This window comes from Tauraco erythrolophus, chromosome 21 (assembly GCF_009769465.1).
Source record: "Tauraco erythrolophus isolate bTauEry1 chromosome 21, bTauEry1.pri, whole genome shotgun sequence".
Lineage (NCBI taxonomy): Eukaryota > Metazoa > Chordata > Aves > Musophagiformes > Musophagidae > Tauraco > Tauraco erythrolophus.
The window spans coordinates 9812287-9839868 of NC_141485.1; the positions used below are offsets into that span (position 1 = coordinate 9812287).

Here is a 27582-nt window from a genome sequence, read left to right on the forward strand (position 1 = left end):
GATGTTTTTCTGGAAGCTTAGCATTGTGTAAGTATTGACAATTAACTGATCCTATATTGAAGGATGTTTAGGCTCTGAACAATGGATTTTTGTGTATATGAAGTCTGAAATTCCAGACAGACTGGATGAACTATGTGCAGCATCACTGTATGAATAGCTAATCAACAGCCTGGTTGGATAAGTGAGATAGAGAAAACCAAAACAAGTGAGAGAGTTTTTTTCACTCCATGAGGAAGAAGAACAGTTTGGCAGGGTTTCAGTCCTGGTGCTCTCCCTATGGGGTCTGGGAAAGCTGCTTTATCTCTGTACTTTATTTAGCACAGAGCTGAAGGGATAGTTGTTGCCAGCTCCAAGGGCTATATGAGAATTAACTTACTGAAAAAGAGCTTGAGACCCTTAGGTAGAGGGGCTTTATGATTCATACCCCACCGAAATGAGGTGCCGAAGTTTTGGGAACCTAGTCACTGTAGGTTCCCTTTGCAATTGACAGAGAGGAGGTGGACACCTCCACAGCCTCAAGTCAGCTCCCTCACCTAGAAATGTCCCTCTAGAATTGGTCCTGTCTCTCCATTGACTACAGAAGGAGCAGGATGTGAGCATCCATCTCAACGCAGTGCGGTGAATCAGTCTGCAAATTGAAAAAAAGTCATTATTCTTACAGCTTTCTGCATCTTAAGTGTGTCGTCATCTAGTGCATGGAGTAGTCAGATGAACCTGTGTTAGATGAAATGAAGACTTCATAACCCTGAGCATGCAAACTCCACCCATTTCTATTTGCTACGTTTTTACCTGGTGTATTTATTGATCTGATATCTTGTGCTTCAGTGCAAAGGGGGTTTTTCGTTTGGAGATGATGATGATGTTTTTTCAAGTTTTGCTTTGCAGTTGGTTTTTTTCTTTGGCTTTTTTTCCTTTGCTTTTTTTATCACGTTTGGGACATGGAATACAATAAGCAAATTAGAAGTATTTTTTAATCAGTTAGTTTTTTGTTTAGATAGGCTCACTTTATAGTGCATAAGGATAGGAAAAACATGTTTACACTTCATTATCAATAGTTTACATATCATAGTTATATACTGTGTATTATTATTGAAGATCAAATAGAAAAATCATAGTTCACCATATAATTAAAAATTGCACCACACCACAGTTGCAAAGCAGAAACCAACTAAGGTTGCATGGATATCCTTAATACTTTCAATTTGGCATTGGTTTGATTTGGCTTCTAATATATGATTATGTATTTTAAATAAATACTGATAAATATTAACATGTTCAAGAGAGGTAAGAGTCCATTGTTTGGGAAAGAACTTGCTGTACCTGTGGCTGCAGTTTATGACATGCAACCCAATGGGTTGAAAGGGTAAGCGAGCAGCAATCCATTGCAAACTAGGTCACGTTCACTCAACTCCTGTGACCTGGAGTCATAAGTCCAGTTTTTTATTTTTCTTCTTTTCAGGTTGGCCTGGAAGAGGCTGACAAAAGAGGAGGAATTGTGGCTCTTTGTTTTTTGCCTGCGGGAAATTTACAGAGCATTTTTGCAGGGTCACAATAGATGTCTCTTATTTGAAATCCAAGATGTACTTCTCTCTAGCCCCCCAAAGCCACAGCAGTCTTACTAACAGGACATTGATGTTCCTTCTGACAAGATGAAGCTTTTCCTCGAGTGTTAATCACATCGCCCATGCCATGATCTCTGCAAAGTGGTACATTTTTAACTAGGAAAAGCATCTATTATGTATTAGCTATGATACTGACTTTTCCTGAATGGCTTTCTGGTACTGTGTAACATGAACATTGTGTGATTTGGTGATCGTAATTGGCATTATGTTTCGGCTCCGAACTGACTGTGTGTAGAACACATGCATTTGGGATCCACATCCTTAGTTTAATACATACTAAAATATTTACTCTTATCTGTTGTTTCAGACTACTTATGAATGAGCAAGAAAGAAAAATTTTTGATGTCCCGCCACTAGTTCCTGTGTCTTTTTAGCTGAGAAAATTATTGTTCAGGAAAGTTGTATCACTGGGCATTAGGAGGGCTGGATCATTAATATTTAACTGTGTTGGAAGTAGCAAGCACTGTAACAATAATAATAATTGGCACTTGCACAGCACATTTCTCCTGAGGATCTCAAAGCACTTTACAAACCATTTAATTAAGCCTTACTAAATCCCTCTGAGGTTTATTATTAGTCCCATTTTACAGATGGTTAAGCAAGGGCATAAAGAAGTTAAATGGTTTCCCTAAATGAGTTAGTAGCAACAATAAGCATGTTCTTCAGGAGTCCTGACCACATCTCTCCTCTTGAACAGAGAAGGTATCAAGTGACCATAGCATCTTACCAGCAGCAAACAGAAGAGCGTAGGAGCTGAAAACCGAAAGGAGGTGAAGTGTTTTGTTTGAGGTAGCTCACTGTGAATACTCTCTGCAAACGGCATGATGGTGTCGTTGGTGTCCTGGCTGTAGAGGAGGTACACAGCTCATACACCTTGGCCAAGGGACAGAAGGGGCCTGAGAGCCCAAGATGTGGGAGCAGGTGGGGATGACTCCTGGCTCTCCACCTGGCCAAGGGTCTATGTTTCATCTCTCCATTCACTAGGGACATCTGCACTGCTCTGTTTCCACCCTCTAAGAGACAGGTGCTTTTTTTTTTAATCTTTGGCCAGCCAGGAACTTACTTCATTGAGTAAGGAAAGAAGTGCTTGCCACTGGACTTAAAATTACTCATATTGTTAGCAGCTGCTTCTCCTCAGATGCCCAACATGAATGGTTGGTTTATCAAGACATAAAGCAGAAGCACACAGGCAAGGGGGACTCGTGCTCGCTGCTTAGCTGAGAACCACTTAGGAGGGTGTTCGTGTACAAATGCATTAGATTATGGTTAAGCAGCTTATGGACATAAAAACACATTAGAACTTTACAGCATGCTATAAATTACAGTTTTGCGGCATTCACAGCCACAATGTTAGATAATTACATTCATTAATCTACTACTAAGAGCACATAAAGTTGCCTCCCAAATGGTACTGTGTGTGCTTGTGCTTAGCTGGGAATGTGCTGAGAAGGGCCTGCCCTCCCCCATGGCTTCCTCCACCACTGTTCTGCCTTCCTCGGAAACTTTCCAATTTTATGATGGTTTTCAGCAGACCAGACTTACAAACGTACTGGTCTAAATGTTTAGGATTCACAGTGGAAGAGTTTCTGATAATCTTGTCTCATACAGCTCTAAGCTTTTTTTAATAAGCTATGAGCTGCGTATGGGCTTATTGCAGTCATTTAGTTAAGAAGAAGTTATTACTTGTTGTCCCTTAGGTGATCCATTTGTGCTCTGCCACCCGATATTCAGTAATTCCTGTCATTGTTTGCCTCAGCAGCTAATATTCTGTTGACACTTGCTTGGCCTTAGGTTGAGCATCTCATGCTTCATTGTCTTCTGTGCAGAAATATTTCCTTTAACTCCTGTAGATTCCTACCTGGTGTAAATTAGAAAAACTGCATTTGTGTGTCTCCAGGTTGAATGTCTGTCCCGCTGACCGTTTCCTTTCTTTTTCTTTCTTTATCTTGCATTGTGAGGAAGGGCTTTCAAACCATTTGTTGGAGGTGCAGCCATATTCTGTACAAGCAGAGCCTTCTACTGATTCTGTCTTGTTTCAATTTCTTGTTTTGAAAGACCCTTCATGGCCATTTGTTTTTCCTGTCCCATGGACCAAGTTTTACCTTCGACATCTTCTATCCTAGAACAACCAGCTCTCTAATCTCTGTCATTCAGCTACATTTTCACTGAGACTTTCCATGAATTTTTAGCTGTGAAAATAGGAGAGCAGAGATCTGTGTACTAAGCAGTGTACTCTCTGTACTTAACCTTTTGGAGTATGTGTTAGGAAACAGAGCCCATGGAAATTCCTCCAAAAACTTTCTGCAGTTTCAGTGACTGCTGAGCAGGGCATGCATGTGAAAAGTACTGCCTAGTTAGAAGGCTAAATTAACAGAAAAGAGAACAGTTGGCTTATCACCCTGAATTTTAAAGAAATTATGGTACTAACATAGATTGAGCATCTCAGTCATTGTCAAAATTTACACATAACCCAAAAATCAAAGAAAAAGCCCTCTAAAAAAACCTCACACCCTATGATGGAAGTATGAGTCTGTTCAACTCAAACTTAAGTAAGTCAGAAAGCAAAATCTATTCTTTTGTTTGTAAAACTTAAATGAATCTGATTATAAAAACTTCAGGTTGGACAAGGCAATAGGAGCAGACGACTTCTAGTAATGACCCACTACTTACTTGTCCGTTCATTAATTAGGTTTTTAGTTCTGATCTCCTTTCACATCCAGGTCATCTTTACATCCTTACAAAAAAGAGCCATGAAGGTACCTGTGCTACTGAAGTAGGAGCAGCCGTTACGTGTGACAGTGACAGATGCTTAATCACACGGCAGTGTTCAGTGAAAGGCATTCATCTATTCGCTGGATAGATGTAGTTTCAATGACACTTGAGCACTCCAGTTTCAAGGGAATTTCTTTGTCAGTACTGACAAATTTATTATCCTGACCGTTAAATTAATAAAATACAGAGCACCCATTAACAGCTTTTTGAGCGGAAATGGTATTTTTTTTGGTGCCACAGAAACACTTCCAGCTCCATATCCCGAGTTGTCATCTGTCTATTGCCCTGAATCTCCATACCTAATGACCAGAGGGGGTGGAAAAAGCAGGTCCAGTGTCTCTTAACTATGGGACAGGACAGGAGGAGCATGTTTGGCAGGGATTGGAATGACTTGCTTTCCTGCACCTTGCCCAGGTGTAGTTTAGTGCTGTCCGTAGCAGACTGCTTCTGCCCAGGGCAGAAACATGAACCGCGTTGGCCCATCATGCAGGCATGGGCTGCGTCTCAGCTGCTGGTGTTCCTGGGTGTCAGCACCAACATGCTCCTCGTTCACATAAGCAGCAACTGTAGTAATGGCCTTTGTTTCCCTTTGTTTACCAGGGAAACAACTGCTTGGTAAATCACATTAAGTTTGACAGTGTGTTTGCCTGGTACGTGCTTGGCTTCAGCCTTTTAGGTGGTACGTTGAGATATGCATCTGCGTTCGTGTGGCCTTTACTTCCCTTTTTCCATATAGAAGCGTGAAGAAAGCAGAAATCCTTATTTTTAAGGGCAGTGTGTCTCCCTGAGCAGGCAGCCTGGCTCATGGCTCTGCAGCCAGGCAGCAGCGGGGAGAGCCGGTACGCCCGGGCAGCAGCCCGCTCGCATGGAGATAAATTGGGATTCTGCAGGAGAGCGGCAAGACAGAAGGATGTTGCCAGAGCTGGATGTTTAATGCCACGTGCAGCTGCCAACCTGGCCCTTGCCCTCCTGACAAAACAGCTGCCGTTTTGGGTTGGCGTCGGAGTCGTGGTGCCGAGCGATCGTCAGCGCTCACGTGTGACTAATGCCGTCTGTGTCATCTGCGGAGCATCCCATAAAGCACATGGAGAAGGTGATAAACGCGGGCTTTCTCTTACTGCTGAAGTACCACGGTGATTCTTTGCTTCCCTTGCACACGTACGCGGTCTCAGAGCTCACATAACGCCGAGCGCTTTACTCCTCTGCTCAGGCGTTCAGTGACTTAATTGTGTGATGGTATTGATGTAAAATTTAACAGCCACTGTGTGTATTGACTATAGCTTCATTGGCTGCTGCTAGAACATGCTGTGCTATTGCCCTGCTATTCATTTAGCTGTTTTGGTCCATTTATTAGATATTACAGAGATTTTCCTTTTCTGGACAGAACTGGTAGTGATTTCTGCAGTGGAAACCTATTGGGAATGACTCTAATGTAGTTTCTGAGGATTTGTTTATTGGGGCAGCACTTGCTGGGCTAATTTCAGGGTACATGTTCCGTGGGATCTTTTCTATCCACAAGTGAAGTTTTGATGAGAGGATGTAGTACTCAGACAACAACTCTTTTATTATTATTTTATTTTCCACCCAAAAAGCAGCAAAACCGAAATTGGCTCGGTCAGTATTTATTGGCAAATTAGTGTTCCTAAAGACTTCCCTTTGCTTGTTCTTCTCTAGAGCTTGGAGAAATAAGATTTCGCGTAATGCATGTGGGATTGGATTACTGGATTGAATTTTGCAAAGTACACTAGGGATAGCTGAGCCAGTTTAGAAAGCAACTAAGCCCCTTTAAGTTAGGAAAAATTCAATTCGTGATGTTGATGAGAGATTCGCAGAGTTTTTTGGTTTGTGTGGTTTATTTGCTGTTGGATGGTCACATTTCTTTTGAGGTGTTATATCAAAGTTTGTTATGCTTTTGGTGGATGGGATGGTGGGATACAGCCTTTCTCTGAAAAATAAGAAAGAGAACCATCCTGGAAGCTGATGTCTCTCGTCTTGCTTCCTTGTTAAACACAAACATTGATTCTTACAGAAGCTCTTCAGCTGAGTTTATATGTTGTGACCATTTTGGAAAGCCACAGAAACATGAAGACATTCAAAATTTATCAAAGTTGAGGTTGGGATTGGTTATTACTTTGCATCTGGTCTTTTGTGTACTCACAAGCTCCTGCTCCTCCCCTCCCTCCCTCCTCTTTCTCTCCTGCTGTGAATTGAGGTTTTGGTCCTCAAAACCAGGGCAGCCACATTATTATAGTGCAGATGGCAATAATCTCTGTGTGTGATTCTGATAACAGATCTCAGGACGCAGCAGGGTTTGGGAAATTCCAGCTCTGTTGCAGGGATGGATCTCGTCCCAAAAGTATAGCGTCTGAATTTTGACTCTGTTTCTCTCTGTAAAATTGGCCTGAATTATTTTTTCTGCGCTTCCTTCTCTGTTTCTTAGGCCAGTGGTACTGTGTTGCTGGTGCTCCTGGATTTTATGGTTGGAACTGAATTTTTTTTTGGAAGAGAACATCAGAGAGGTTTGCACAGTGCTATGCCAGCCTAGTTAAGGAGAGGTCTGAGTGTCTGAACCTGGGGAGATGACTGGGCCAAGCTAGAGGAAAAGGAGACGCGGGAGGGCTGGCAAACTTAGGAGGTGTGGAATAAGTTTTAGTGAGGTCATGAAGAATGCAAGAAAGGAGGAAAAAAAAAAATTCTGAAATGATTTCTGAATGAATCTAAGGTAGAGACTGCCACGGGAGGAAACCATAAAATGTTTTGTTGAGACTCTGTATTATAGTATCTTTTATAGTCCTAAGCATCCTATAATAGTCCTGAGAAGCAGGTTGTGGAAGTGTGGTGAGGGGACTCTCTCACCCTTAAACAGGAAAAGGGCAAAGCAGCAAAATGCTTTTGCGTTATAGCAGGAAGAAATAATGGTTTTCTAGGTGAGGTTTAATGCTCTCAGCAAATCTTTGCAGCTTATGTTTTTACATTATAGTCATTTTCTGCAGTCAGACATCCCCGCTGCCTGTTAAGTAAACACAGGAAGCATAGATTATCAGTTAAGAGTATCGACAGCATTTCAAGTGCTATCAGAGAACGTTTAATTCAGTTTAATTTTGTGATAAATCTCATGTTTAATCCTCTGGTTGCTCTGTAATCATGTCTCTATTGATCTTTTCTGAATGACTGGATGCAGTTTAATAAACTTTGCCATTAACCGAAGCTTTCTAAAGGGGGAGATTGATTCCAGTATCAAGTCCGATAGAACCAATAAGCACCTGAACATCATTAAATCTGTCCATTGTAAAACATTTGCATTAAGATCAAAGTAAAAGTGTAGAGGTGAATTTGCAGCTTATTAGAGACAGAGTTTGCAATCGGAAAGTCTCAGTACGTCAGTCAAAATCAGCAGCAGTTTCCAGCCTGGCTGATTCAAGCTGACACCTCCTTTCATTTCTTATTTCTCAAATCCGTCTTTCATCCTATTGAGCGACCTCCTTTCCTCTTTTCCCAGCCATAATTATATCCTTTAATTTATTCCATCTTTTTCACTCCAGATGCTTGTTTAGTCCAGGTTTTTGAGGTCATTTTGCCCAATAATAAAACCACAGCATTTGGGTGTTTTTTCAAAGTATTGGTTTGGATTTGTTGTCCTGAACTTCTTTTATAAGGAGTGCCCTAGGTACATGAGGTGTAAAATGGGCTAGGGAATAGGGGACAGGTTATGGAATTGAAAAATGACAATGACAGCAGGAGAGTGCTCTGCCTGAAGCAGAGGCACTGACTCAGGATGGAGGAGGTGGAGGATATAGGGAGCTGGTGGTGACGGAGACAGGAGGAGATTGATCCTCTTGGAGAGGGACAGAGATAAAGAGTTGTCTGGAATTAGGATGAACAACAGGGAAGGGGAAATGCTGTGATCCCTCTGTGTTAGGAAGGGGAACAGAACATGCAGGGAACCTCTAGGTGTGGGAAGGAAAAACACGAGAAAGCAAGAACCAAATACATATGCATGCAGCTGGGTGATAGCAGTGAGACTGTCCTGAATGAAGGGCAGAGAAAGGCAGATGTAAATGCTCTCCTTTTTCAAGTAAGGACGATGGAGAAGAGATGAAACATGTGACTTTCCTATCCCACACATCGATTGGAGGAGAACAGGGAGATGTGAGATGTACCTGCTTGGCGGGAGGCTTGGAGAAAGCCCCTGGCTATGGGATGCAGAGGGGCGAGAGGCAGGGAAGGGGCTGCAGCCACCCCACAGTGTGTACCCCAGGAACACGCTGGCTGTGGTGCTTTGGCCTGATGGAGTTAGAGACTTGGAAGGTGAGAGATTGACTTTGCTACTGTTTCCAAAATAAATTAATGGATAGTACAAGCCCTGGGATGTTTTATGGTGTGTAGCAGTTGGACACTGTTATATTTCCTTTCCAGAAGATGGCTGTCTTGATGTAGGTCTGACTGCAGGGTGGTGTGCCAACTGCTCCCTGAACCCACATCACCTTTGCAGTGTCTAGTTTGCTTTTTCCAAGCATGTGCGCAGCCCCCTTTGTTCCTGTGGTGCCTGATCCATTTACCTCTTTAAGTATTTAGCATTAGGACACTCGGATAAAACAGGATGTGGTTTTACTTCCATTTTACAGATGAGCACTGCTGCACGGAAGAGCCGAAGGCCCAAATTCACAGAGCCATTTATTTTCTTTGGAAAACCAGTCAATGGGAATTAAATAGTTTTAGGCCCCTGAATACTCGCTTTGTGGGTCGGGGCTCAGGTTACTGCTGCACGTCCCAGAGAGAGTCAGTGGAAAATCAGGAATTTCAACATATGTCTCCAAGTACCCACATTAATAACAAACCATCTCAGTCCAGCCAGCTCTAATCCTGTGCCTGGCAGGGTACAAGTTGTGATAAGATCATACAGGAGAGATTTTGATGCCAGCACCAACAAGCAGCTTAGAAAACAAATCTCTAATAGGAAAGGTTTCTTTCCAAGCGCAGACTGATGCCTGCTCACCGTTCTAATTCTCTTCAACATATTCTGTAGCTCTCGAGAGATGCAGTGCAGGGCTTTATCTGCTTTCCGCTCGAGGCAAGTTTTTACAGAGAGACAGCAGTTTGGATGCTTTCTACAGAAGAAATGGTTACGAGTTCAGTCGAGACAGCCGGGTGTACGATAAAGTGTGGTTTGAATCTAAGTATTGCTCAAGTGGTATGATTCATGGTTTTCGTAACTCCTCACAAGTTTGCTGGAGGCATTAGCAAAGCTCTTCACTTGAGATATTCTGTTTTGGAACTGGATCCCCTGACTATGCATCCCTACCAAGTTAAATTTGTAGCTTCTAGGTGGCTATAAACAAGAAATACTACAGAAATTGCTTTTCCAGCCACTGAATAACCCTGAATATTAGATGACACTTCAGTTTTAAAAGATGTATCCACAAAGTAGCTTTAAAAAGTTGAATATTTGCAGAAGACATCATATTTTCAGCCACAGCACAACAGTAAAGGAAATATTTTTCTTTTTTTTTTTCTGGTGTATGAGGTATCTTTACAGGGTCTGTGTGCTGTAATAAAACTGAAGAAAGTAGTCATCTCCATTTTTCTGGTTTTATTTATTTATTGATGATATCTTTTGTGCTGGTTTAACTGGAGATTCTGTAGTCTAAACACAGGACAGAAGGGAAGAACTGTGTTTCCCCTCCTAGGAACTGCTGAATATACCTGATGGGTTTTGGGTGATGACACATAGACTTTGGAGCATCCCCTGGCCTAAAGCTGAAACAAACACTTCGTTACAAGGATGCGACACGTTAGCAGAAGCAGAGAAATAAAGATGGAAAATGCGTGGCAGAAAATCAGTGGGTCTGATTCACTGCATTTGTTATGGTGGCTTATACCTTTGTAAAGTAACAACAAAATAGTTCTGGTATTTATTTCGTCTGTGTGTGTGAATGAGGACTCTCGAGATAGGAGCATCTTATATCTGCTTTGTAAGTGGTGCGAAGGACAAAGCAATGATAAATCTTGTCTGTTATGCTAAGCTGTGCTGCTGAACTGCAGAGAGGGGGATTTGCCAATGATCAGCACTGTACAAGAATGTAATCCCTCTGGTTTTTTGATCATCAAATTTATCTTCACTGTATCTGTTTCCTAGGGGAAGAATAAGCCAGCAAATGGAAAGGTTACCTATTGCTCAATTCCTTAGACTTTTGTTCTTTTCTGTTTTTTCCAGCCTGAAGGCTAGAAGGAGGTTTCTTTTGCAGATGGGAAGTTGAACTGTTGCTTCTTTTTTTTTTCCCTCTAATTGTGCGAAGGTTCTGATTCTTTTTCTAATGAAGAATACTACCAAGCTCGACTTAAGTGGTGCAGTCCTCTGGTCCTATCTAAGCTCTCTTTCTCTCTCTCTCTCCTTATTTTCTAATCACTGCCCTTTCATTTCAAAATATGCCTTCATCAGTCTTTTGTGTGAGGTCCTATGCCTGATGCCAAGAACAGCGGTAGAGTTAAGTGGTTCCCAGAGAAGCAGAAAGAAAATCAAGAGTATGAGACAGTAGGAGCTTGGCAGATGGAAAAGATAGTGTTAAGTTGTTTGACTTCTTGACCCACAAGATGGAAAAAGAGTTGTTTCAAAATAGGCTTTTATTTTGAAAAGCTCAGTAATTATAACATATTATTATATGGAGGTTTTTGGTTTGATTAAAAAATCTGCAGGTTGAAGCATTTACCATCTGACATAATCCATAAGTAGTTATTCTAATTCTGTCCCTTTCCCTGCTTATTTCTGTACTGTCTGTCCAAAGAGGGAGGTTTGTCCTGCTTGCTTGCATGTGCAGAGGGATACCTCGGGTTTCCCTGCGTCTCCATAAGGCTTGCTTTCTGATAGAGAAATAAGTGACATGGATGTTTTAGTCTTTCCTTTTCTCTCCCTATACTGCACAGTTTCCTCGTTGTTATTACCTGTGTTGTCTCAAGGTGGTTTCTTTGTCTGGACTCCTGTAGAGCAGATTTTCTGGTCTAGTCTTGAGGCTAACATGGCAGCAAAGCTAACCTCTTCCATGGTGTCCCACTCAGTTCCTTGCTGTGGCCGTGATATTTTAGTGAGCATCTTGAGACCTTTAGAATACACTGGACTTTCCTGGTGCTGTACCATCTTTCTGCCAAACAAGGAATACAGAGGTGATTCTGACGTGATTTACAAACCATAATACATTTTTTATGAATGCTGAGTGCTGTGCTAATGAACGGTGCCAGTGTGAGAGCCTGGAGGCTGAAGTCATCCCTTTAGTCCTAGTGCAGGGATAGCAGGGACGAGAGCCGTCTTAGCCCACATCCATTTATTCTAACCCTACCAATAAGGGGAGATACCCTTTAAACGTAAGATTTATTGGCCTCCATCCGTGGCCTGCCAACGAAAGTGCCATTTGAATTCTTCAGCGAACACCATATGTATCTGGAGAGTGGAGGAGCCCACAGTCAGCTCCGTGCCAAAGGCTCTGCTGGAGGGAAATACCATCTCATTGCAGAAGTCTCCTGGTAAAGTTGGCAGGACACTGGGGAAAAATAAAGATCTGATGCTTTTGGACATGGAATAAACAAGGTTAAAAGGGGGACATGTTTTTTACTTGAAAAAAGTAACATTTAAGAAAGCGATGCAATTTGGTCCTAAGACGATGTGTATTTTGTTCAATATATGCAGATTAGATACAAATGTATCAAATTTTTATTTTGTGAGAAAGTTTAAACTGTTTAAAATTGTTTCCATTGGCATCAGAACAACAAATGAAACTAAAAAAACTATGTGAAGGAAACAGATTTCTGGAAATTTCAGGGTAGAATTGAAGAGTTGGTCAATTATTTAGACAAACAGAAATTACTTGTGTTCCATATGACTTGGTGTGGTATATGATAACTGTTCAGTTGAATTCTCTCCACCATGACAATCACATTTTCCAAGGAGGAAGATTTTTGGCTCTGCTGTGACACGAAGCTGGCCCTTGAACAGAGATGCAGGAACCTACGTGAAACATGGACAGTCCCAGCCCGTGCCCGCAGCCAAATGCACTTCTGCATCAGACCAAGGCACTGCTGTGCGTGGCTTGTCTATACAGAATAACAATGCTGTTATTCTATATAGCATATATTTACAAATATAGGATCATTACATGTGCAACTAGTATGTTGTTGCACAGGGAAACAAATTCACCTTTGTTGTAGGCGCTGCTCCTCTCCCTGCCTAATCTATAATCGTAATGGAGCAGTGCCAGAGCAGCGAAGCCCTTTTGTTGGCATGAAGATTTAAAGCGAGTATCCCTAGGGACTCTTTTTCTCTCCACACCCCTTCTCTATTTCTTTTCATTCCTCAAACAAAGAAAATAAACAATAGATGAGAATGTGGCCGTCCTGCTTGCAGGGTGTATCAGGCACGTTTATTTAAGGCCCGGCACTGTGAGATAAACCCAGAGCCAGTGGGAATAGATTTCCCTTGACTACGAGGGCTGCGTGCTGTGTGAGCAGCCTCAGGGCTGTAAGGTATGTAAAGCGTGTCTGGGATGGAGTGGTGTGTTACTGGTAAGGTGCCTGGTGGGTTAGAAGCGCTCAGAGTCATGCCCCGAATTCTGCCGGAGCGGGCACAGAGCGGTGATGGACAAAAGGAGCAGCCAGCTGGGCAGGCACAGCCCTGTTTGCTGGGACATCTGCCCTGCGGGCTTACCGAGTGGGAAAGGTTGGAGGGGTGTGAAAGACAGGTACTTAATGAAGTTCGTTTGAAATACTGTACTTGGGGAGAACGTGGCTGAGTGATGCCAGCAAAGGACACAGATTCCCTGCTGGGAGAGGCCAGTTCTTGCTGGTATTTCAGACAGCATATACTGAAAAAGGCAGTCATAGGTGTAATGAAGATGATTTAGTCAAATCTGTGAGGAAGAAGTAACCTTGGACTTTGCTAGCAACTTGTGTAAGACCTAGAAAAATCTCTAGAAAAAACAGGAGAGGACTTCTAGGCCAGCAGAAGCTGGGTGGAGTGAGAGCTTCAGGACCTTTCTTTTGGAAGGAGTACGTAGCTTCCTGGCTAAATCAGTCTGAGCACAATCGCTGGTGTATACTTCGCCTTCTACAAAACCAGGCGGCTTCAAGAAAAGCAGTTCAGTGGCTCTGTAATCTGAGCTGGCGGTGCTCAGCACTTTCTCCACACTAAGTCCAGGAGTAGGGCTTTTACTAAGTCCAGGAGTAGGGCTTTTACTAAGTCCAGGAGTAGGGCTTTTACTAAGTCCAGGAGTAGGGCTTTTACTAAGTCCAGGAGTAGGGCTTTTACTAAGTCCAGGAGTAGGGCTTTTACTAAGTCCAGGAGTAGGGCTTTTACTAAGTCCAGGAGTAGGGCTTTTACTAAGTCCAGGAGTAGGGCTTTTACTAATAAAGTCCAGGAGTAGGGCTTTTACTAAGTCCAGGAGTAGGGCTTTTACTAAGTCCAGGAGTAGGGCTTTTACTAAGTCCAGGAGTAGGGCTTTTACTAAGTCCAGGAGTAGGGCTTTTACTAAGTCCAGGAGTAGGGCTTTTACTAAGTCCAGGAGTAGGGCTTTTACTAAGTCCAGGAGTAGGGCTTTTACTAAGTCCAGGAGTAGGGCTTTTACTAAGTCCAGGAGTAGGGCTTTTACTAAGTCCAGGAGTAGGGCTTTTACTAAGTCCAGGAGTAGGGCTTTTACTAAGTCCAGGAGTAGGGCTTTTACTAATTCCGGTTGCACAGACTCCAGTAATTGGGGTGACTGTTCTTCACAACTGTAGCGTGGTATGGTACAGTATTTTGAGTGATGTAATTGAGAGAGGAGGATAAGGCTGAGATTACCACATCATGTTTGAAAAAGATGAAATAGATGAATGGCAATCAATTGCTCTGATATTCATCTTCAGGTATGACATCAGTTTTTGCCAGCCTTGGTTTCCTAGACCCTCTTTGACTCAACAGCTGGCATTGTAGCTTAGATTTCAGTTTAAACATTTATTTTGTGTAGCATCTGTAGGCTTAGTGAATACTATGAAACATGTTGTATAAGACTGTCCATTTTTCTTTTCAGCTAAGTTGCTACAGCTGGTTTGGAGAACTGAGTGCCTTTGAAATCTTGAGTAATTATGTTCTCCTGTTGTCAAAGTTACTGTATAGGATTAAGTTATAATCTTTTGTACTCAAATGCTTGAATAAAATTTCCTCTTAAACATGCTTTTTATCATGTAAGGTAAAAATTTGAGTGTATGCTTATATTCAGCAATCTTAAACCAGATGAGAACAAGTTTAAGGATTTTGCTAAAATCCCATTGAATGCAGTGAGACTTAAGCATGCATGTACATGTAATTAAATGTGAGAAAGTTGTTCAGGCAAGGCACAGAAATGATATTATGTAGCCTGTGGGAATGGTCACAAAGGAACAAGGCAGATCTCGTTTGAAGTATCAAGTGTCATAAATTGTTGAGAAATAGAATGTGTGCATCCAGACACACAGAATGCTGCAGAAAGGCATGGTCTGTTGGTTGCACTTATGCATAGGAAAGGACATTTGTTTTGCTGAGTAAAATACTTCTTTTAGATTACTGCCTTAGGTCTGGTGTGTTAGTAGAAGTCAGTCACAGTTTACTTGTGCTAAAGAGTGACTGCTATCCCACTGCAACAATAAACAGTGTAAAATCTGAGTAGAAAAGAGTTGACAGCCATATATTCTTTAAACAGTGCCAGGCAGAACACAATTTGAAGTGTATTACCATGGCTGAGTTGAAGAGTATTATGTGTACAGGCTCCCTTGTTTCCATTTGCCTGCTGTGTGTATGTAGCAAGCAACTATGTATTTAAGTTCCTCTGAGCTTGTTTGTGTTTGATTTTATTTGGTCCTTGCATTTTTATGAATTGTGACGCTGCTGTTAATGATATAATGGATTACTTTATTTCTTGAAGATCCTGAAGTCATTTAATCAAACAGGTTTGACTTTGGAATTGGAGACTCTTCTCTTGTTGAGCCCTTTTCCCACCTGTTACCAAAGCTGGAAGATGCAGTGAGAGAGAGGATTGCAGAAGGGCTTCCTTCCTCTTGCTCATATGAGTTGAATGTGATTAGAATCGTTTTCCTCTGTGTCCATCTCATATTTAATACGTGGCATTGAGGGAGGCCATCGCACTACGTGTTTTAGAAACAGTCATTATCTGTGTGCTTATAATATGCGATGCTTACTAAAGCCTGAGTGCTCAGCGCTCCCAGTAGCTGCTGAAATCAATGAAGGCTGTGCTTCATTAGATAAAGTGCTCTGCAGAGCTAAGTTCTCTGAAAAAAATCAAATCTTAGGTGCTTCCTAATGGGCGCTTAAAATTAGCAGACGTTTTTGACCTGAACATGTCAGGACTGCTGTTGCCACCTATAAAATGGGAGTAGTGAAATACCTTCATCTGGCTAAACAGCTGCAAAACAGGTCATTGATGTTTGTTGAGCATCTGATACTATAGTGAGAAGCTGTATAGAAAAGCCCTTGAGGAAATTAATAATTGCACATTTAGAGGAGGGTGTGAATGGAGTGTAAGTAAACAAGTTTTAGGTCTGCATGTTGGACAAAGAGAAGAGAACAAAATCCTGAGTGGCTGCTCATTACTGAGTACCTTCCATTCTGCACAGGGAAATAAGAGCATGCGATCATGTAATTAAAGATTGTATCATGGCCCATATGCACAAGAGGGCTGAATTAAGGTGGTGGCTGCAGCCTTAATCCTGGCCTTTCATAACTTCCAAGTCCTTGACTTTGTAACCTCAATAATGTTGCTTTAATGTAGAGGTTTTTTGTGTGTGTAATTTAAATCAGCAGCACCTGAAAAGGAACCTTCTGTTTATCAATGATATTGTTAACAAATGATTTCGGGATGAAAAATCAAAGCAATCTCTTTGCTACAGAAGCGCTTTTATAAAACATATCTCAAGCAGACAGCAACTTGCTTTTCTATTGTTTTGCCTTCATCTGTAATCACCACGTAGCGTCCTGCAGCCTGCTACAGCGTTTCATCTTAAGGCTGTTGCACAACCTTTTTTGCACAACACTGAACCACTTTGTTTTCAGATTCCAGAGAGAAGCAAGAAGCAATGGATCGTAATTTTTATGAAAACAAAGCAAACAAAACAGGATTAAACCTTTCTGCAGAGGTTTTGCTACTTGAAGAAGTAGCTGGGATTAGCAGATGGGCTGCTGCACCCACCATAGTAGACATCGTGGCTCTCTTCACCAGTCTCTTGTGTCCCTAAAATACCATAATTTCTACGCATTGAGAATCCTTGTCTCTTTTGCATTGCACTTTACACCCACCTTTCTTTCTCTCAGGTGTTGTTTTAAGAGCGTTTGCAATTTTTTCCCCTGGATAAATGCTTTTGAGGAACTAATTGTGCATTCAGAAGAATACGCAGTACGTTTAACTGTCTTATCTGGAGGGAAATGAACAACTGTTATAAACATCTCATTTCATTTTCTGATTTTGAAAGATTGCAGGGACTAGTCAGTGCGTTGTTTTCAGACCTTTATGTCTTTTTGTTACCGTCAGAACTAAAATAATGAATTATGAAATGCCTGTGAAAGTTATTGAAGTCGTAGGGCATTTTCATCCATCAGCTATAAAAATTATTCCCAAATGAAAGAGAAAAAAACAGTATGAGTCAATGAAGACTGTCAAGATGCGATGGTGAATTTGGCACCCTCAGTCCGGCATCGTTTCCTGATCGTGAGAGGGTTTTGGTTCAGTTTGTGCAGCTGTTTGTGCATGTTGCTTTACTGGATCACCACCTAATGATACCCACTGCGTGCTGCTAGTTTGTAGTATTTGTCTCAACTGTACCATCAAGACGTCTTAATTTCTTGCAAGCTTTGCAACAAATTTTTTCAGCAAACATGGAGGGGGTGGTTTTGTCAGTGTTATTGTTGGTTGGGTTTTTCATAGGGAGCCCTTTGGTTGCTTCTTCCTTCTCCTCACGTAACGTCCCTGGCAAACGAAGCACTGGGGGCTGAGGTGCTGAGCCTGTCTCACAGCTGGGTCCATAACTTGGGAAGAATTTCAAATCAACTTTTGTAGCTAGTGAAAATGTTGGGTTTTGGTTTTTGTTTTACTTAACTGGCTTCTTCCTTCTTCACTGGTGTTCCTGATCAATTGTGAATTGCTTGTGCCTTGAAAATACATGGAAGGCTCCAGAAATACCTTCCTTACAAGTTCTATTTGACAAGGATGCTCGGATTTCAGACTTGAGATGTCTGAATAGCGGACAGGGGCAAACTGGTAGATTCAAGCTCGCTTCTCTAACCATTTGTGTTTTAAGCAGAGCATGACATTGGCATTTTGTGACTGTTTAATAATTCTAGGTGTTTAAAAGTCTTTTATTTCTTTATACTTAATTTTATTATTGGAGAGAAGGATAGATTGATGAACTGTGATATAAAGCTGCTATGACTTTAGCAAGAACCTGAGAAGCAAATAATTGGAACACAGTTGTAGGCTGATGCAGTTGTTTGCTTTTACTAGCCCTGCACTGCAATCTACTTTTATCTTTAAAGAATAATTTTTAAAAGTTTCACTTTAATAGGGTGTGTTCCATGTGAATTCAGAAGGTAAGCTCTCACAACACTGGAATCACAACGATGATTTGGAAAGGTTGAGGTTTGGAATCCCTGAGAGTGCCTGAAATTTTCATCCAGATAAGTTCCTGCAGTGCTTTTGCTACACAGCGCATTTATAGCGTTGTTTTCATCAGGAGTTCCATAGAAAAATCCGGTAATAAGAGGTGGAACAGAGTTCCTGTGTTTATAGGTATTTTTGAAGTTGTCTTCGCAGGGAGGGTGGCTGTGGGACGAGGGCAGGAGGAGAAGGCAGCAGTGATGGACTGGCCCTCGGATGAGATCCGTGGGGGTGAAGTGCACACCCCCCAAAACAGTGTGAAGCACTGCTTGGCTGCCACTGAGGATCTGATTTATAATTAATGAGCTGTCATTTACATAGCAAGAAGATGGACTCTCCTGAAATAAATCAGGCATAGCTCCCTGAAAGCTTAACACTTGATGAGAATGCCGTGTGTCCTTCAAGCCTCCTACCTCGAGAAATTATCTGATGTACCCACGGAGGCTGCTTTTCCTCCCCTCACCAAACGCAGGGCTTGGATTGAAATTGTTGATATTAATTGGAGCTGAGATGATTGCAGTGCCACCCCATCAGGCTTCAGCAGCCCTCCTGCTCGCCGGCATCGCGGCAGGAGTCTGTTCAGCATGGGCGGCTCTTCTCCGCTATGGCTCGTACAGTGGTATCAGGTTGATTAATATGCCCAATAGAAATAAAACAAATGGAAATTTTTTTAGATTATACAGTACACTCATAAATATTAATGCACTTTTGTATTGAATTGCATGTAATTACGTATTTATACATTTAAGTCACCTTCCTGATACACTTGAGGCACTTTACTGATGAAAGATATATCTGAATAAGATGGTTTTAAACCATGCCTAATATGTTTGTAGGATTTATTTAATAACGTGTGGGCTTGTATGCTGGCAGGAGAGGAGAAAAACCTCCATTAAAGTCTGAATGTGTTGTTCACAGAGTCTGCTACTTAGTTTGAATCAACTCCATGGGTAGCTGCTGAAAAATACGTCTCAACATGAAATATTACTACATCTCCTTATCTGTGTAGATAAGGTCTGTGCAGTCCTGTCACCTTAGAGTAATTACAGCTTATTACTCTAATCATGATGATGCCTGAAGTCTGTAATTAAGATTATGCTGGCTAATGTACTAGCACGCAGCATGGTACAGCTATTGTCCTATCTAAACAACAGAAAGATAAAAATTGGATGAGGGAGAAAGGACAGAAAGTGGGGAAGTGATTTATGCCGGGCCGTGGTTCCCAGCTGCCTCCGCCGAACCCAACGGCTTCCAAGAGGGCAGAATCCGTGCACGTCCTCCGCAGCCTCGTGTGTGCTGCTGTACCGACCGTGTGTCCGAAATAATCCTGCGCGGTTTGCACCCTCAAACATGAGGATCGACACTCTGTGTGATCTCTATTCAAGCTAGTTTTAACGCATCGTATCCACCTGTGTCTAAGCTTTTATTCTTCCATCATCTCCTGTTGCAGTGCAGTCTGCAGGTAAAGAATTTAATATATATTTCTATATACATATATATTTTAAGGCCAAATCGTGTCTCTGTTGAGAGGTTCTACCATATGATTCAATAATATAGGGTTTTGACCCACAGCACTCTGTAATTTTCTCTGCAGCGATGTCAGCTGGTGAAAAGCAGATGGCTGTTCTGGAGGAACGTGGCTGTCTAAACACCAATCTTTATGTCTAAATGTCACAGTAAGGCCACCCACCAAACTGGATTTGAGGTTCTCTTTCACAATTTGCAGAATTGCAAGCTATGTATGTGAGAGGTTCCTTTTCCTCTCTTTGGTCGCAAGCAGAAGATGCACAATATTTTTTGAGATTTCTGCAAATTGTTGCTTCTGTGTTGGAAGATAAGTTTTCATAGGGTTTGCGAAGGCTTTGTGAAGCAGCTGTTGCTCGTCTTTGCTGTGGGTATATATGTAGATTCTTTCACCCCCAATTCTGACCTTAGCTAAACTTTGCTTTAGGTGTATCTTGACAATTCCTGAATCTTTATGCAATTGGCTAGAACATGGGCTTCTTATGGAGGAGGTTATCCCAGACATGCACATAGTGATCTGCAAAATTTGACCCATCTTGCACCCTCTTTAAAGCTAATGGGAGCTAGTAATTTCTTGATGACACTACTAGCCCCATTAGACATTCTATAAGTTTCTGGAAGCCTGCCACTGTCTCATTTAGATCCTTAGCTGAGGGGGGAAAAAAATCCCACAAAAGCTATTTAGTCATTAGGAGAATATTTTTTTTTTTCCAGAATGTTTCCCTTTCTTCTTTTTTTCGACCTTTCACATTTAGAGTGAATCCTCTTATAGCACTTCTATCTACAAATACGAGCTCTGTGTTTTAGCAGAAGTTGTGTGCTGATGTGATACGCTATTCATAAAGCGCTGGATTTTTTGATACTGATCTGAAAAAATACAGATTTATGTTTATCACTAGCAGCACGATGATCATTATCTTAAGGCATAAATCTGTGCTGTGATAAAATATCTCATTGTTTCAATAGAGTGCATTGAATAAGTTGTAATTCTGGTGCTTTTCTGCTGTGTTGGAATTGCTCTGTGGGAATTGCAGTGTCTCTTGGTTTTCCGTTTATTTCCCGAGGTGTAGGCAAATAGGGCCGAGTGTGGGAATCGCTGTGCGAGGTGCTCTGCACTCCTTACCCAGGAGGTCATCGCGTGGCTGGAGTTGCTGCAGTTGCTATTTTATGAAGCCATTGATGATGAGAATTGGTGAAACAGGAACCGTAATGTATGACACCTGAGAATTTGCCTTTGTGCATTTGTGGCATATATCTAAATCTAAAACCTTCCTGGGGAAGGAGATGGAAGGCACGCTCAGCAAAGGGATTCTTCTTGCTTTGTTTTCCCTTGAGCTTGCTCTTCGGGATCTCTCAGCGTGTGTACGGTGCTTTTCACAAGTAGATCTCAAAGCATGTTATGACAATTGGTGCTGCTCTGCTGACTCTCTTTTTAGTAGCTGGAGGAACCAATGAAGAGAGACGTGATATTCTTAAAATACTGATCCTGCTTTATAGCTGAGAATGCTAAAGGTTTTTTTCATGAGCTTGGATAAAGCTCCTAACTTTTCTGATATGAGTAACACTGTGTGAAAAGCTTAGGATATTTCCCATGGTGTCTTAGGTAAAGAAAAAGTAGAAAAATTGTCTTACAGCTTCTGTTCTGTACTGCTGTCTTTAATGCTTGTAAAATTATTCTTTTCATCAAATATAAAATTTGAACATTGACTGTCTTTAGTTTAATTAATGTTCTCACTGGTTATAGTTATGAATTTTCTGAAGCTCTTGTGTTTTAGATAGGCATTTAGGGAGCATTCTTTAATTAAAGCCAAACTGATTTTTGCCTTTAGGCATGTTTTTTTTTGCATTAAAAGGTGGCATAATTTGACTTACATTCTCCTAAACCTGAATCTTTTTGTGACACAGGGACCAACAGCCCAATTTCTCTCCTGCTGTCAGTTCTAATATTAAGTGACAATAAATGGAAGCATGATGGCTTGATGGTAGGGCACGGAGGGCTTTTGGTCAAAGCAGCCAGGCACGTTATGTATGCTTAAAGTATTACGCTATTTAAGTAATATTTTTCCTTATATGGAAATACTGTACATATGGAGTTCTTGGAGTAAATATGACTTAGCAAATGATATTTATTAAATGCACATTATCTATTGTAATTTACACCTTTCCAATAGGTTCTAATTCTTTGCTCCCAATGATCCTCCAGCCTCCTCTTCCTCTGCCTTTAATGTTGTGTTTTTGGAGAATCTTTTTTCCAAGTAACGTTTATTTGAAACAAAAATATGAATTCTGTGTGTTGCAGGTTATCAGTAAGAAAATACAGTAGCTGTAGGCTAAGAAACAAAACTTGAGTTTATGTTACAAGATTTGAGTGGTTTTTATAGACAGACATTGATTCTGCGGTTTGAAGAAGAAGGGTCAGTAACAAAGTTTTCAAATACAAACCTTTTTGTGTGTGTGTGAGAGCGTGTGCTCTCCCTACCTCCCTGAAGTTTGGAAATCTTCTTCTGAGGTCAGGCTTGAGGGAAACATCCACTGAAGTCAATTGAGATTTCTTATTCCTTGGCTTCAACTGGATTTAGGTCAGCTCTTGCCTTGTCCTGTCAAATACAAGAAATAATAAAAAGAAATGTGAAAAGCCAAGCTTTGTTTAAATCAAAGACGATTGTTAAACATTATAAATATATGCTGTTTTCTGAACGCGTGCTTACTTGATATGAGATGTGTTTGAGAATTATGAGGTTGACGGTATGAAATCTAAGGGAGTATGTGTCTGCTTCTGTGCGTTCACTTCATCTCCCAGGTTTTATTTGGCATTTGCCTATCTTTTGATTAAACGGACACCAGTGAAGACTGCTTTCTCCTTTTCTGGTGACTGTAGCATTGCCTCAAGGATGCTTTGCTGATCATGTAGAACTGCTGCTTTAAGAGGTCGACCAAATCAGAGCTGTATCTTAACCACTGTGTTTTTCCTCCCTTCCTTCCCATCCTCCCTCCCTCTGCAGAAGGACGTAGCTCTGAAACCTCAGGAACGCGTAGAGAAGCGACAGAATCCTCTAGCTAAGAAGAAACGGGAAGCACTTACCAATGGGCTGTCTTATCTTCCGAAAAAGAACAGACTTCACCACCACCAGTACAGCTCCGACCGAGAAAATGATCGTAATCTTTGTCAGCACCTTGGGAAAAGGAAGAAAATACCGAAGGGCCTCAGACAGGTGGGAGCCAAGTTATCTGTTGCGGGGAGGGAGGGCTTTGGCTGTTGGCACGTGGTATGTAGAAGCGGATTTCTCATTTTGTGGGATCACTTATTTTAACCCCATTGTAGTTGTTTTATTCTTGGGCTCTCGGGTGCTGCTTGGTACCGTGTCTTGGTACAAGAAGAGATTCATGGAGCAGGAAGATGAGTTGCATATTGATGCTAGAGCTGAGTTGATTAATAAATGTGCAAAGGTTGGAAGAGCTTTCCATAGGCTGACTGTGAGACTGTCAGGGCAAAAAAAGTGTTCTCTGTTACATTGTTAGGCCAACTTTGTGCTATAAATTCGTCTCCTTGCCTTTAGACTTTGTACACAGAAGCGTAAAACCCCCTTGAACACCAAGGGCAAGGTGAGGTAATTGCGAGGGGGCAGCTGTTAATCAAGACAAAACTCTAAGACTGATTACGGTGCGAGGCGCTCGTTTGTAGGATGTCAGTGGTACTGGTGTGCGCTCTTTTGGGTAACAAATCACCTACCTGTAAGGAAGAACTTCCTGCCTTCCCAACACTGGTGTTCCCGTAGTGCGGTAGCTGTGGCACACGTGTGACGGAAGGGAGCAGGTCGCGTCCGGGGCTGCAAAGCTTGAGGCTGGAGATCTTGGACTCTTACTCAGGGCTGCGTAGTGCTGTGTTTCTTGTTTTTAAAGCATGACAAGCGTGATTTCTCTGGTGAACGGGATGCAGAAAAAAGAGCTGTGCTTTTTTTTCTTTTTTTTAAAAATAAATACCCCTTTTGGTTTTGTATATAAAAGGATAAATTAGAGCTGGGCATTTTAAGCATAGCGTGCACCTGTGTGGTCATTTGGCTCATTGTCTGCGAAACTGAAGTCTAAAGTAACACTCAAGAGCTCAGTTTGACCTAAATTTGTGTGATATTAAAGACTCTTTCAACCAAAATTTATATGTCTAAAGGAGATGGTTGATATTCATTGAATGAGTCTTCATCCTTGTTTGTTGCAAACCAAACGTTGCTTTGCAGAGGAACTTTTAGAAAATAGTGAGAATTCACTGCTGTTCGTTTTGTGAGCTCAGGGAAAGAACATTGAAGTTGATGAGTACATTGACTTGTATTCAATTTTGATATTCAGAGTTACAGAAGCTGGTAAAAAAATGTTCTTGTGATTATTTTTAAGCTTATATTGTATATAGAAATAAAATAAGATTATACAGTGCATCGGCAAAGCAAATAAATTGTAAAATGCCTATTCTACACTACTACTCCTGTTAAAGGTATTCCTTGTAATTTAATTTTACGTTGTATTTCAAAGGGAGATGGGGGGAGACTCGTCAGGATAGTTGAGGCAACGGTTATGTTCTAAGTAGGTATTGGAGATTGCTGGGTTTCCTTGACTGTTTTCTGTGTTCACTTACACAGTCTTCACTCTGTTCCTTTTCAGGATGTCAAATGGTGAATGTATGTGCTGTGTGCAGTAGGAACTGGCCTTGGTAAAAGCTGACTTTTTGCACTATTTGATTCCCCTGGCATAGCCTACTGTCAGGTGAAACCTTTCTGCCCGCTACTTAAGCAATGAAAGAATCAGCCTTGCTGCTGATGGAGGTTATTTGTGAGGTTATGTTTTTCAGAATAAATATACACTGGCTTGGAAGGTATTGAGTTGACAAATGTCATGGAAAATGGTTTTCCTTTTAGCTGATAAATCTCAGTACTCTGCTTAATTCCTGAGGGATAAGGCTGAGAGGAAATAAAATATCTTGCTCAGTATAAATTTAATACATTTGGTAAGGGTATAGCTCCTTAGATAAGAACACTTCAGTCTCATGAGCAGTTTAGGTACTGACAAATCCAAGTGGCTTTGGCACTTAGACATGGAAAAAGATGTCATGGAAAAGACTTTAAAGCTTATTTGAAAAGACATACCCACAACCTTTATATATAGTATTTCTGGTAAGGATTTTCTGTCTTCTTTCAAGACAAATGGTGAAGACCTCGAAAGAAGGAGGAGAATGATAAGTTTTGAGGATGAGTATCTGTGATCAAGTAACATTTTTGCTTCTTAGAGTGACTCTTGGGTGCACACCCTGGGTTTGTTTCCCCACGCAGCTGCATTCTGCTGAATTCTTGGGGTCTTGATGGGAAGTCAAGTGACTTATCAGCCCTCTCAGATGATGATAAATCAAGAATTTGGCCCACTGGTGTTGTGCGCTTGACAAATAGGAAGGTCCAAAGCCAACTAGAGTTTAGGATTCTGGATATATATGGTGTCCTTGTCATGTTAGGGCTGTATATTTTAAATATAAGCAATGTATCTTGTTGTCCCCAGAGGAGTCTTGAATTGTCACATGTGAATATGATAATTGGATGGCAGGATGCAATCTTGATGCTGTCACTTCTATTCCCATGCTGGCATAAGACCTTGGCTGCAGCCTGTCCCTGTTGGGGAATGTTTTATATGTGGAGATCTCATTCGTTGTTTTACCAGTAGTTAACAGCCCTGTCTGATACGCCTTTCTGTGAAATCTGTTATCTGCTGGAAGTAACTCTCACATGCAGGATTTACGGTATGAAGCTCCCTTGTCAAACAGATTTAGTTGAAGTCAGCTATTGGAAGGACTGCTAATTAGTTTTCAGAGAATATCCTTGCAGTATTCATGCAGGTATTTATCCAACTATGCTGAAATGCCTACAGGTTTATTGAAATCCAGAAAATGTGAAACTGTAGGTTAATTAAGGCTCATATTTTACTAGCAAGAAGACTTCTGAACTCTGCTTTGTGAGCTTTTATAAATGTACTTATTAAATGCCTCAAGGAAATTTTAGTTGGCGTTAAGCAAACATAAAATTCATCAGAATATTTCTCCAGCATTTTAAATTTAATTTCCTTTACGTTGATTGGTGATGGTGTGTTTTTGTGTGTTTTCTGTAAAAATCAGTTGGAAATCTTAAAAGTGAACATTTTTAAACTAGTAAAAGAGCGGCGAAAATTCTTGAGTTTTTACTCCTCGAGGTTCAAGGAGAACAGGACATACTGGAAAACAATGAGTCGTCATTGCAGAAGGAGTGTTGAGAGTATTTCGATAGTGAGGGCGAAGGATCAGGATCGTTTCTCTTTAGTCAGTGGGTGTATGTTTTGGAAAGGGCAGAAAACACTGACTTTTGCTACCTGTACTGTTTCCTGCCTTGTTTTCTTTATCTGCTGTGAGATTCATACGCCTTCCTGCAGAAAAGGATCATCTTAGCTGGTTTAGAAGCATATGCCAATCTCTGTGCTGGACAAGTGATATATCAGCTGGCTTGTGTACATGTGAAAGTCAACTGCTGATGATTCCAAAAACACTTGCAGAATATCAGATCCCAATCCCAGATACCAAATGAGTACAAGGAAGAAGACAAACTGGTAGTAAATAAGGGACAGATAATGGATAAAGGGAAGGAAGCTCATGATGGAGAGATGAATTAGGAGGTAAGTTTTAGTGAGATAAAGGAAAATTGGGAAGAACAGGAAAAAAAGATACACCACTGACTCTGGCAGCCATCAACTACAAGCATTATAAACTATTAGCTTTAACCTCATAGTCCGTTACATGGATCAATTAAAGGGGAGGGAGGGAAGTGTTGAAGCTTTTCCTTCTCAGAATTAAGTCCACGATCCCCTTGGCGGATCCAAGGGGAATCCATCCCCTGAATCTATACATCTTAAATTTGAGACTGCTGAGGCTTTTGATGGCTGATCTGGATGGCCACTGTCATCCTCTGCCATCGTGGCTTGCAAGCATCCCGTTGTTCGTTGTTACAGATTTGCTCAGAGCACACTTGTCCTTTGGTGCAGAGGTGCTTGTGTGCTTCGGTGCAGCAAACCTCTGGTGCGGAGGGTGGAACAACCCTGGTGTGATCGCATTTAGTCATGCTTACAGTCAGGGGTGGCTTTTGCACGCTCTTAGACAAGCCTATACATGACAGGTACTGAGAGCGGAGCGGGAGGTGGGTGCTACACGTATGGTTTGTGGTGACATTGGTCGGGGAGCTGAGCAGATGGGTTTGATTGTCACTGGCGGTGTGATTCCAGTGAGAGCTGACTGTGGTGACAAGCGATTTACAATGTGCTATTTACAGTTTGGGTTTGCAGTCTCTCAATGACATCTGAGTGCTCTTTAGCAACTGCTTTCATTACTGCTTTTCTAAGAGCTGTTAATTGAAAATGAAATTGTGGGTGGGCTTTGGGAGTGCCATAGCAGCTACGAGTATTACACACAACCATGGAGAACTGTTTAATTTCTTTGACGCCCAACTCGTAGCTCTGTGCAGCAGCACGGGAAAAGACATGTATATATTTGTGCAGTGTGAGATTAGACACCTTGGACATACTGCATGTAACGTGCGTACCCCCACGGTGAGCGATAAAGGCCTGAATCTCCTTTCATAGAGCTGCTGTGGGTTGGGATTACTTCGCTGGCAGCCAGTGGGTTTCGGTGACTGTAAAACTGCTGAAGATCAGGAAGGAACCTGGGCCATGAAAACAGCTTGGGCAGGACAACAGGGGGATTTGCAAGCCGTGCTGGCTGCGTTTGGTGTAGCTTTGCGCTGTTGGAGGTCTGGCTCGGTATGATGGAAGTTAAAGGGAACACTGCTGCCGACTCGTAGAGCATGGGACAAGCTTAAACACCTCAGGAGTGGTACCAGCTGAGGCATCAGGCCAGCAGGGATACTGCCATGCCTTAATGGAAATTGAGATCATGCTTATGTCCATTCTGTTTGTAAAGAGAGGAGTTATTTTTTATTTTTTTAAATTTC

The 27582-nt window shown here is 41.6% G+C and overlaps 1 protein-coding gene across 4 annotated transcripts in view; it reads left to right on the plus strand.

The window, feature by feature from the left end:
• AUTS2 (activator of transcription and developmental regulator AUTS2) overlaps positions 1 to 27582 on the plus strand; it is a 794956-nt gene that overhangs the window by 190354 nt on the left and 577020 nt on the right. For 3 of the 4 annotated variants that reach the window (XM_086624620.1, XM_086624621.1, XM_086624622.1), the window contains exon 2: positions 22582 to 22791. In XM_086624620.1, coding sequence (XP_086480746.1) covers positions 22582 to 22791 — 210 coding nt within the window. Of the gene's footprint in view, positions 1 to 22581; positions 22846 to 27582 lie in introns of all 4 variants that reach the window. The other variant, XM_086624619.1, reaches the window with a different exon arrangement.